Source organism: Abramis brama (assembly GCF_963993115.1).
Source record: "Abramis brama genome assembly, chromosome: 1".
In the NCBI taxonomy this organism is placed as follows: Eukaryota; Metazoa; Chordata; class Actinopteri; order Cypriniformes; family Leuciscidae; genus Abramis; species Abramis brama.
In genome coordinates this window covers 58,306,842-58,319,620 of record NC_139963.1, presented here as the reverse complement: position 1 = coordinate 58,319,620, position 12,779 = coordinate 58,306,842, and the positions used below count along the sequence as shown (strand labels likewise).

General features: G+C 39.0%; 1 protein-coding gene across 2 annotated transcripts in view; it reads left to right on the top strand.

The window, feature by feature from the left end:
• The window catches only part of LOC311077357 (uncharacterized protein), a 77,937-nt gene extending 65,158 nt beyond the window's left edge, over positions 1–12,779 (top strand). The window contains exons 1-3 of one of the 2 annotated variants that reach the window (XM_084105755.1): positions 2,123–2,217; positions 7,209–7,479; positions 7,854–12,779. In XM_084105755.1, coding sequence (XP_083961881.1) covers positions 7,422–7,479; positions 7,854–9,508 — 1,713 coding nt within the window. In that variant the 5' untranslated portion in view covers positions 2,123–2,217; positions 7,209–7,421 and the 3' untranslated portion in view covers positions 9,509–12,779. Of the gene's footprint in view, positions 1–2,122; positions 2,218–7,208; positions 7,480–7,853 lie in introns of those variants that run through there. The other variant, XM_084105756.1, reaches the window with a different exon arrangement.

Sequence of the window (12,779 nt, the reverse complement as noted above, 5' to 3'; positions counted from 1 at the left end):
GCCTCGCGAGTGGATGATAGCCCTGAAGACGCCTAGCAATGATATACCTTTAATGGTAGTATACCTTTAGTTAAGTTATACCTTAAGAGTCTTCGTAGCGCGCTAAGAGACAATGTTATCGGAAAATGCAGCCCAGGTATGATGCGTATGATGCGTAACGGAGATTCCAATTCCTTCTTTGGTCAGAACCATGGAGAGCGATCGCGGATAGGTCTGTCCTATGCACCGAAACTTTTAACCATGCAACAAAATATTTAAAGAGCATCAAGCTATTAAAATCTATATTATGTATACGCACAGATAATATAGCCTAACAGTAGGCTATATTAGTCAATATTTTTTATTAGGTTAAAGGGTCATTTCACCCGTGGAGACATGAATGTGTATTGAAAGTGGGTCATTTATGTAGAAGAAATGTGAAATTATTTTTGAATTTGGAGCTTTCTAGACTGAGAAAAGCCAGAAAATGTATTTTTGGCTTATGTGGATGAAAGACAACAACTCCCAGAATGCACTTGCTTCGCTGCCCTACAAGGCCACTCCCAAGCCACGCCTACCGGTAAGACAGCGCAGTTGAAAACAAAAACATCAAGGCAAGGCTAGGCTACGAGTGAGTCTCCGTGACGAGTTTGCCCAAAATGTCCGGGATTCGGCTTTTGCGTTCTACAGTCGCCATTCATCATGTTTACTGTGGCGAGCAGGACGAGGCTGAGGGGCGCGGGAGAACGGCGCGAGGCCGGTGGCGTGATTACTGACGACCGACACCTGTGAGGCACTGTTCTCGTATCTCGCACGGAGGAGCAGGTATTTTCTTAGCAATGGTAAAACACACATCAACCGATCACGCCACCGGCCTCGCGTCTTTCAACTGATCACGCCACCGGCCTCGCGTCTTTCTCCCGCGGCGCTAGCCTCGTCCTGCTCCCTGTATTACTGTGATTACTGATGAGCGCGCCTGTGAGATGCACCGGTCTCATGGGCTATCTCTCACGGAGGTGCGGGTATTTTCTTAGCAATGTTAAAACGCAAATCAACCGATCACTTGTTTAGCATTCATGTAAACATTACATTCAGATTCACCAATCGGGGTGAATTCAGTTAGATTGAAACAAAAGGTGAGCATGTAAACAATGGATGGCGACCGCAGAAAGCAAAAGCTGAATCCCGGACATTTTTGTCGATCTCGACGGCCGGACATGTCCGGGAAATAGAGTAACCCCTACTACTCAGCTTTCTTCGTCCATGTTTTCTGCAGGTTTCTGCCGTTGAAATCAAACGCACTCGCACTGATCTGTGATAGGTCTGTTAGCGCATTAGGTCCAACCCCCTATGGGCGGGTTTGAAAGGGTGGATCTAGTGCTTGTAGTCTTAACAGAAATCCCCCCCTCTTACACTTCCTCCTACAATGACGCAAAATGACGATTTTTGCGTCATTGTAGGAGGAAGTGTAAAGAGGTAAATACAGATTTCTCTCGTCTCGGGGGAAAATGAAAAAATGTTGCATGACCATTCAATAGTATGACTGGGTTTCTAACAATGCAAAGCTTAATGCAAATGGGTGAAGTGTCCCTTTAAGCATTGATTGGATAACGTTTTTTTTTTTTTTTTTTTTTTATTTAACGTTTTTAATTTAAGGCCCACCCACAATTGGTCTGGCCCATCCAAAACTGGAATCCTGGCGCCGTGCCTGGTTAAAGCCCGACTCTGACAAGTCGAAAATAAATGTGCGTTTCCAACAAATTAATAATGTAAACGACAATCTCACGAGGCACGAGAAAAAATATATATCTCAGAAAGTGCACTATCGCACTGCGCTGGACTTCCCGTATCAGCTCCGCTTGTGAAGCCGCGATCTAATCCTGTTTACATGAAATAAGCCTGCTCGCGAGCAGGTTTAAGTTTGCGCACCTGTTGCTATGACAGCAAGTCCAGGATGAGCTTCGAAGAACCAAACAATCCAAGATCATGCCAAATCGTCAACAATCAAATCCAGCTAACTGAGTTAGCGACGTACGAAGAACGAGCCCCAGTTCTTGCATGAGACAGGACTGTATTTAAGAATTTAGTTTATAAGTTGACCTGTGGAGGGCAGTAATACGCCCAGTAGCGTCTACACTGCCGGAAAGAGAAGAAGAAGAAGACCACGGGCAGCACATTGTAGATATTTCTGAAGTGCATAGTTGTCGTCTGTGTCGTTATCTGTGCGTTCAGAGACATGTGAGTACCCTGGTGTAAATGTTTACAAAGTTCGCTAGAATTATGCTAATGCCTAGTATTACACTATTGTGTTTATGTGTGTACTCACCTGACATTGTATAGTTATTATCAGAGTTTTTACAATGGTTGTGTAATAGAGAACAGTTTTTTGGGTTGCTGAACTGAGACCCAGCAGTAAAAGGCTGTTCTTTAATTTAATAAGGAGCTAATGTGTGTTATCTGGTATATTATTTGGTTATTTGATAAAGCAGCTAAAGTTACTTATTGTAGAACCTAGGGCTGTGCAATTAATTGAATTTCGATTTCGATTTCGATTTTGGCTCCCAACGATTACCAAAATAGTACAATCGAGTAAAACGATTATTTTGCCATATTCTGTTTTGAAAGAACGCTCTAATTTTATCTTATGTTCTGAATGACGCGCGCACGCGCACATCCGCCCCTCCCGATGCCATAAACTCTCTCAGCTCGAATGTTTAAACTGATAAGACTTAAAAGAAGTGAAAATGATAAACTTTAGTTACGATGCAATGCTGGCCCGATTGTGCAACTGACAATTCCGTCATGTCCCGACTCCTGAACGCGAGAGTGTAGTTTCGACGCTTGCCTTATCCAACACATTCAGAGAGAGAGAGAGAGAGAGAGAAGACGCAGCAGCGCTGAACACTCGCGCGGTTTGTGAAATTGCGTCTTGGAGAAAGTTTTAAAATGATTGATTATAATCTGTGTGGATTAATTTAGGCTACTCATACAATCTACATGCTAAAGTGAGTCAATGTTACTTTGCGGGGGAATTTCCCGCATTATAAGTGGTAGACCTGCGGGAATTATTAAAATACTCATTTAAGTATTATCTGTTATATTATTTATTTTAATAGTTCAAAAAGTAGGCTACAATAAATGTTCAAATTTCGATTTTTTTTTTAGCACTTTACAATAAGGTTCATTAATTAGCATTAGTTAACTACCTTAGTTAACATTAACTAATAATGAACAATACTTCTACAGCATTTATTAATCTTAGTTAATATTCATTTCACCATTTACTAATACGTTATTAAAATGAAAGGTTGTATTTGTTAACATTAATTAATGCACTGTGAACTAACATGAACAAACAATGAACAGCTGGATTTCTATTAACTAACATTAACAAAGATTAATAAATACTGTAACAAATGTATTGCCCATTGTTAGTTCATGTTAGTTAACACATTAACTAACGTTAACTAATTAACATTATTGTAAAGTGTTACCGTGTCTTTTTAATAAATGCAACACATTCCCAAAGTCATGTGAAATAATCGTGTTACATAATCGTGATTTCAATACTGAACAAAATAATCGTGATTATGATTTTTTCCATAATCGAGCAGCCCTAGTAGAACCACACATACTGTACACTCAGGAAGACAGCTATAATCATCTGCTGACTGTCAATAAATCCATTGAAGAGCATTAGAGCATTCGATTACATTCTTACCGATGCACCACAGTGGTCACCTATTCTCAACTAGCTACAGCTACAGTCCTAGCTATCAAGTCACCATTACAGACATAAGTGGTTGTTTCACCAGTGTTTGATTAAAATGATTTAAAATAATCAAAATGTTATAGATATAGAATTTTAAACTAATATTAAATGCATAGCAATGCATTTTATTAAAGGAAAATATACTGCTAAATGCTTTACATTGAGCCTATAATTAGCCACGTGAGACGTTGGATCAATACTAATAAATATGAAGTGTTTTACTCTTGGAAAAATAGTGCTTTGTGGTGATCTTTATCTGAGAATTTTTGGTATCGGATCGGATCGATTCTGAAAAAAATGTTATCGTTGCATCCATAATTATTTTAATGACTGCTTTGAGAAAACCACTTTTATGATCCCAGACTAAGGTTACAATTTAAATTTCTGGATTGTTTTGAAAGAGTAATAGAGAGTGATGTGTTTATTTCAAAGTGAATTATTTTTTTTCAGATTACATGATTTGTCAGTGTATTTTACAGTTCTTTGAAGTAGGTAATGCAGAATTGGTGTTCATATTTTACTCTCTTGTTGTAACTCTGTGTCGGTGTTGCGAGAGGCAACACTTTGAGGGTTGTTCCCATATTTACACTTTTAAGTCAAGTCAAGTATATTTGTATAGCGCTTTTCACAATACAAATTGTATCAAAGCAGCTTCACAGTATTAAATTAAAATAATACAAAAAGTTTTTTTTCTAGTGGAGTTTATTGATTGTTAAAAATAAATTAATATTCCCAAGATATCCCCAACTGAGCAAGCCAAAGGCAACAGTGGCAAGGAACCGAAAACTCCATCAAGTGACCTAATGGTGTCCTAAAACTCCATCAAGTGACCTAATGGTGTCCTAAAACTCCATCAGGTGACCCAATGGAGAAAAAAAAAAAACCTTGGGAGAACCCAGGCTCAGTCGGGGGCCAGTTCTCCTCATGGCGTTTATGAACTAGAGGTCGGATTTAACTGTAAGATTAAAAGTATTAGGCCTAAATGAATGCCTGGCTGAAGAGATGCGTCTTTAATCTAGTTTTAAACTGGGAGAGCGAGTCCGTGCAACGAACAGTATCAGGAAGACTATTCCAGAGTTGTGGCGCTAAATATGAAAACGCCCTCCCTCCTTTGGTGGATCTGGATATCCTAGGTATGACCAGAAGCTAGGGCTGAACGATATGGACAAAATTTCATATCTCGATTTTCATGCCAGATATCTCGATATCGATACAATACGATATGACTACGGGTTCGGTGAAAACCAAGCATTTCTCAGAAAAATAAAAAGATCATAATACAAAAAAATGTGGAAAGTATAGTTAGACAAATGTTTGGAGCGTAAAAAAAAAAAAAAGACGAGCAAGCAAGCCGAGCCAACAGCGAGTAAAACATGTTTGATCAATTTAGCCTCTCAGATCAACGCTAATACTTTACTTAGCTACAATAAAATCCATAGATATAAAACACTTCAAGCATATCACACAGCCAGTTTAATGTTTATTTATTAAACCACAGTGAGTACATTTTTTTTGAAATACTGAGGCAGGCTCAGGCTGCTCGCAACAGCGCTTGCAAAGGAAATGAGCAATAGTCAATCTATACAAATTAAATTAAATAAATCAAAAACAAACTTGCAGGTTATCTTACCTCAAATGCACCACAGAACATGGCCATTCTTTTTTCCAGTAGGCTAGTTTCCAACAGTTAAACGAAAATAAAGTCCAATCAAACAAAAAGTTAGAACAGTCTCTTACAGAGCATCGTGGAGAAAAAGAATAGCATCCACAGTGGAAGATTTTAACCCAGTCCTCTCTTCTATCACTCACGATTTTTCTCTTAATATTCTCCATTATTTGCACGAGGTGAATCGTTGGTTCCGCTGACGGGAAACCACCTGTGTGTGTGCGTGCGTGCGACTGTCATGTCAGTCAGTGTAATTATAAGATTATGAAAGTTATGAGGTTATTAAATGTCTTTCTATGTTTGTTTTTCTATCGTTGACGTCAACTTCTCATATTTTTTTAAATTAATGTCTAAAAATATAAAAAGAAAGATAACTCAAAAAAGGCCCAAGGCCCGGCCCGCATGTGAACTATGATGTGAAAATTGGCCCGAGGCCCGGCCCTAGAGGCGTAAAAAAGTCGGGGCCCGTCGGGCTCGGGCTGAAATGCAGGGCTTTAACTCTTCCTATTCTCCGTGGGAGCGCAACAAGACCACGCCCCCTTTTTTTGTGTATTCCTGTGGGCAGAGGTTAGTCAAAAAAACTGTTTTAGTGACATCATTAAAGCAGGAAGTAGAGGGATGTAGTCCAAACTGACCGTTCGCTGTAGTCTTTGAAAGGAGACTTCTGTTAAATAAAATATCTCGCTTGGCATTGAACTTTGAGCTTTATAATTTTACAGGTATTATTTATACTCTAACAGCAACATTACACACTAACTAAAGTTTGAAACATGGAATAATGAAGAGCAGGACCTTTAACTGTTTTTCTTACCATTATTCATATTAGGAAGAATTTAAATTAGCCTAGTTATATTCTTTTTTTTATTTCTAGATACCTGTATTTTAATGAAGAAGCAGAATAATGTTAGAATAAGCAATACAAATAATGAATTAGTTGTTATTTCTCACAGGGTTATTTACTTGAGCTTGTGTTTCTGGTGTCCCACTTTCACATGCTTTTATTATTATTATTAAACCTTTATTTTTACAGGCAAGAACAAGTTCTTATTTACAATGGCGGCCTGACAAGTGGAATAACCACTTAGGGAAAGGGAAGGAGGGCTAAAATAAATACATTAAATACATACAAGATACAGTTTAAAACACAACACAGTAGACAACAGACACTTATAACCAGCTAAGTGTATAGGTACATAGAAGTGATAATGGATGATAAAAAAAAAAATAACTATGTAGAGAAGCAGCTGCATATATCCGTGAACAAGGATGATATAATAGTTTTGAATGATGCAATTGAAATGAATGTCTCCAGTTTGATAATATTTTGGAGCGTGTTCCAATCGCGAGCGGCAGCAGATTGAAAAGATGCTAGACCAAAGGCAGAGTTGGTTTTGGGAACGCTTAATTGAAGATGAATTGAGGATCGAGTATTATAAGTGACAGTCTTTGGCTGCAGCAGGTATGAATGGAAGTCAGTGGAAGGAAAAGTCTAGTGTGAACAGCCATTAATAATTCAAAACGTTTTTAGTAAAATAAATATCAATCTCAAAGTTGGTGTCAAAATATGGCAACAATGGGATTTGTCCCTGGATTCAGATTCGATAATGTTTTAAAAATAATAATTGGAAGATAAATTTACCTCATTCAAGGAAAGTTTCAAGGACATATAGCCTAATCAATTTATAAAAATGCATTCTGCAAATGATCATAATATTTTAGAAGTGCCATTTATTTGTTGCATAGAAGTGTTTATTTAGTATAAAAACAAACTCAGTAACTGATATATTTTAGATTTTGGGCAGATCAGTGAAGCTCCTCCCACACCAATTGCGTCATCAACGAAGCTCCTCCCACACCAGTCACATGGTCAGTGAAGCTCCTCCCACATCAATTCTCCATTAAATGCTGTAAATTCCCATCAGCTACAAGTGAAGACGAGCATCAGAGCATCAGGAAGAGCTGAAATCTGCAAAGACTGAGTTTATTAAAGAGGACAGTGAGAACATGAGTGATCCAGAACCCTGCAGAATGAAACACACTGAAGATCCTGAAGAACAAAGAGGTTGGTGTTTATTCTTCATTCATTCATGATGCTGAAGAACATTCATGTTAGAAACATTCAAGCACTTCATCACTTTTAGATAAACAGTTCAACTATGAAATGGTACAGAATGTTCTGGGTTTTTCTTCAACAAATGGTCAGTAAAGCGAGGTTTGAGACATTTTTATATTGATTATCAACATCAGATCAAGTTAATACTATTTTTTTACTGATAAATAATCAATTTATAAAAAGGCATCAAATTATCATAATATTTTATAACAGTTGTCTACTTTCTACTATTACTTTAGGGCTCACTTTCAATTTATATTTCTTTCAATGAATTATTTTGATGTACTGAAAATTTTATTTAATAAATTTTTCTTTCATGTCAGACCTGATGGAAGTGAAGGAGGAGAGTGAAGAACTGAGTGAAGTGAAGGAGGAGAGTGAAGAACTGAGTGAAGTGAAGGAGGAGAGTGAAGAACTGAGTGAAGTGAAGGAGGAGAGTGAAGAACTGAGTGAAGTGAAGGAGGAGAGTGAAGAACTGATGGAAGTGAAGGAGGAGAGTGAAGAACTGAGTAAAGTGGAGGAGGAACATCATGTCAAACCTGGAGAAAAACCTTTGAGTTGCTCAAAGACTAAAAATACATTTTTAAAGAAAACAAGAGCCAAGAAATCTTTCACCTGCACTCAGTGTGGAAAGAGTTTCACACGCAAAGATGGTCTTGAGCTTCACATGAGAATTCACACTGGAGAGAAGCCGTTCACATGTGATCAATGCGGGAAGAGTTTCACGCAATCATCAATCCTTGATGTTCACATGAGGATCCACACCGGAGAGAAGCCTTTTAAGTGTGATAAATGTGGGAAAGATTTCAGTCAATCTTCAAACCTTAAAGAACACATGAGGATCCACACCGGAGTTAAGCCGTTTACATGTGATCAATGCGGCAAAACATTTTTCTGGGCATCAAACCTGAAGAAACACCTGACAGTTCATACGAAGGAGAAGCCACATTCATGTTCTGTGTGTGGAAAGAGTTTTTCACGGCTGCAAACTTTACATGCACATGAGAAAATCCACACTGGTGTGAGAGAGTACATGTGCTTTGAGTGTGAGAAGACTTTTACTAGAGTGGACAATTTAAAACTGCACCAGAGAATTCACACTGGAGAAAAACCTTACAAGTGTTCACACTGTGACAAGAGATTCAATCAATCATCATCTCTGAGATCACATGAAATCTTGATCCACACTGGAGAGAAGCCGCACAGGTGTGATCAGTGTGGACAGAGTTTTGCTTTTATAAGTGCCCTGAAGCGACACATGATGATCCACACCGGAGAGAAGCTGTTTACATGTGATCAATGCGGCAAAACATTTATCTGGGCATCAAAGCTGAAGTCACACCTGAGAGTTCATACGAAGGAGAAGCCGCATTCATGTTCTGTGTGTGGAAAGAGTTTTTCACGGCTGAGTAATTTACATACACATGAGAAAATCCACACTGGTGTGAGAGAGTACATGTGCTTTGAGTGTGAGAAGACTTTTACTACAGCGGACAGTTTAAAACTGCACCAGAGAATTCACACTGGAGAAAAACCTTACAAGTGTTCACACTGTGATAAGAGATTCAGTCGAGCATCACATCTGAAATCACATGAAATCTTGATCCACACTGGAGAGAAGCCGCACAGGTGTGATCAGTGTGGACAGAGTTTTGCTTTTATAAGTGCTCTGAAGCGACACATGATGATCCACACCGGACAGAAGCCGTTCTCGTGTGATCAATGCGGCAAAACATTTATCTGTGCATCAGAGCTGAAGTCACACCTGAGAGTTCATACGAAAGAGAAGCCACACTCATGTTCTGTGTGTGGGAAGAGTTTTTCACTGCAGTGTAATTTACGTAGACATGAGAAAGCTCACACTGGTGTGAGAGAGTATGTGTGCTTTGAGTGTGAGAAGACTTTTACTACAGTGAACAGTTTAAAACTGCACCAGAGAATTCACACTGGAGAAAAACCTTACAAGTGTTCACAGTAGCCGCGTTTCCATTACCCTTCAAATTGCGCAAATTGAAATTGCGAATTGTAAATACGCCCAATGGAAACACGTCAATTTCGCAAAAACTCCCAATTATCGCAAAAAAGTTTTTACGCTCGCTTGAGGTGGTTTTTCAGGCAATTCGAAAAAGAAATATTTTGCAAAACTGCAATGGAAACAGTTTTTGCGCATTTACAGGTCACCTGACTTGGAAGGCGTGGTGTGTTTGGACAGAATACGAGATGGACTTCTTGATCCAGAAATACTGGATTCTAAACCTCAAAGAAATGCCACAATAGAGACCTCGGAGCAGAAATGAGTGAGAAAAACCCAGAAACACCTCATATGTGCTGCTCACAGACACAGTATAACTTTCCTTGACATTAATGCTTGGATAACACGCCTGTTTCCTTCCATTAATAATGTAACGACAATGACTATGACGTACGGTCACATGCTGTTCAAATTAGTGAATCCTGGTCTCCAAACACATCCTTCGTTGTCTCCTTAGACAACGGGTCTGTCCATGGCGCCTTTAAATCTGCTCGGACTGTCAAAAGTGCAACCTTGTTGCTCCCCAGAGGGACATTTGAGTCACAAAGGAAACCCTGTTTTTGAGAATCCCCTCTAAAACCCCCCAGCTCAGCATGGACCCCTAGTGACTTTATAGTCGCGTGACAAGCCTCAAAGACATTCCAGAGCACACACACACACACACACACACACACAAAACATCCTTTAAGTGCAACTTCATATAGAAATATGGCTCTTGAATGTATACCTTCCGATATGTATGTGCTTGTATTTGCTAGAGTATAGTTTTGAATTCTAAATGTTCACTGAAAGAAGGTTCCTCAATAGTGTCTTGTAAACCGACCTCGACATGGTCATAAACTTAATGACCCCAAAGCTGCAGCTCATCCAGTTCCTCTGCAAGCCAACATTCCAACACCTTAACACACATGGAACTTTTCATGGAACATTTCAGAGAAAACTCTTCAAATGTTTGATACGTATTCCTGTGTTTCGCAAGTGTTGTCACTGGCCATAATGGAAACACTGACAATTTTATTGTGTGTTTAATCCAACGTAAGTTGTGTGTAATTATGCATATAAATGTAACATTATGTTTCCTCGACCTTTATCTGTCATAATTGGTACCTGTCTGACCGTCCGGTTTTAATTCAACCAGTCACACATAGATTACAGTAAAATGTATTGTTCTGTGTGTACAAGCTTAAGAGGAAATATGAATTCTTTCCCTCATAAGACGGTCAACGGAGGCGGGTTTTCTTTACACAAATAAACTCTTTCCCGCTTCAGAAAAGACGATCTGATTGGCTGTTGTCCCAACAGGAGGGCGTAAACAGAGGTCTGTTAAAAGGCAGAAAGGCTTCCTTTGCAACGAAGATTTGCAGCCTCTCCCATCCCGGGAGATGAATCTGAACTTTCTCGGTAACGTCACATTCAGTGAGCCTTTTTAAACTTCCCGCGGCACCGGATGACGCAGCAGAAACAGGATACCGTCCGCGCTGTCCTGCCTCAGCCTCAGCCTCACCCGAAAGAGCACAGAAACTCGCAAGTATATTATCTGATAAAAGCTGTTCCAGGTGTCTCGTAACTGAGGTTTCTGTATGTAATAATTACTAGCTTTTCCCTTCTCTCTATTTCTTTCTTTCTTTCATTTCATTTTATTCCGATCACGTATGTTATTGTTTGGTTAAATGTTTGTTTGTGTTTATTGTTTGCATTTTTACGTATGTTTATATTTGTAGCCCATATAATCTCTAGTCTTACATTTATTAAAATTCATTAATACTTTTCACTGTCTCTGTGTTTGAAAACCCACCTTATAAGTCAATGAAACTAAAAAGATCCAACTATAAGCTACAGAGCTCGATATATAGACTACATAGAGTAGTTCTTAATTCATAAACTCAGAAAGTTTGATGTTCGTGGCCAGAAGATAAAACTTTCTTGGAGTTTGTATTTTTTTGTGGATCTTACATTTATTCGCTGGACGAATGACTGATGACCAGACCAGTTACAGAACAAGGTAATCTCGATAATTGATAAAATAAATATACATGCGACTTATGAATTATGACCATGAGTTATGATTATTAATATTTCCAAAATTCCCTATATCCTTGAGCTAATTCACATTTACCCAGAGTCGTATTTGTTACAATAATAATGTCTAGTGCGGTACGTGGCTGTGATATATATATATTGTGCAAAAGGCCACTTATGATAATGTCAGAGCACTATTGCGCTACTCTATTGAGACTCTTATTATGAAAGTCTGTGGCGCGAGCAACCGGAAGAGACACTGTTCATTCAGTATGGCGCGAACAGCAGATTACCTCAGCAGCTGTCCGAAATCTGTTTGCCGCATTCAGGAACGGCTGAAGACGTGCGTCACTCTGATTAGATGTTTCTTGTGTTTGTGTGCGTCCTATAACGAGTGAGTACTTTACTTCTTCAATGTTGATTGATGCTCGTTATCTGTAATGAGGCAGTGATCGGCTGTATAATGTTACATGGCAATGTTAACTAATCCGTGCCAGCTATTATAACTTATGTGTGGATCTTCCAAGTTCAGAATTATAATGTTAATAATGTTTTAGTAAATAATGTAGATAAATAGTGAAAGTAAATGTGATGGAAATGTTATATCAGGTGTTTATGGATCATTGTCATTGTCTGAAGGGAGCAGCCTATAGTCAGTATGTGAATGATGATTATTTGTACTGATGTTGCTGTTATTTGAGTATTGCTCTTTGTGTGTTGCAGAGAAACCACACACTCATAATACTGTACATCTACATCTCAACTACGAGCATGCCAAACACGTCTGCGTCTGTTAATGAGTATTCAGCCCGCTTATGAGCCAGTTCTACGTCAATTAAAGCAGGACTCACTGACTGTGCACCTACTAAATCTAAGTCTCCATTAAATGTGCTCAACCTGCTCACGCATTGGGTCATTGTCCCTTTCAATCCTTACATGTTATCGGCCATCATCTTCAGGGTCAAGCAAAGCTAGGATCCATTCTCTCTGCAGGCCGTCAAGGAAGCCCTCCACAGTCCACTGCACTGTTTAGCTCAAACTCCTTCTTGTTAATGCTCATGTAAAGGCTGACTCCCTCTCCTGTTAATATTTCATACCAGTGAAAATAAAATCAGTTCAAAGTGATGCTTCTCTCTGAGGTGTTCTGACCGACACACCTGGTTCACTGCAATCAATATCAGCCCTTATCATCTTTAAG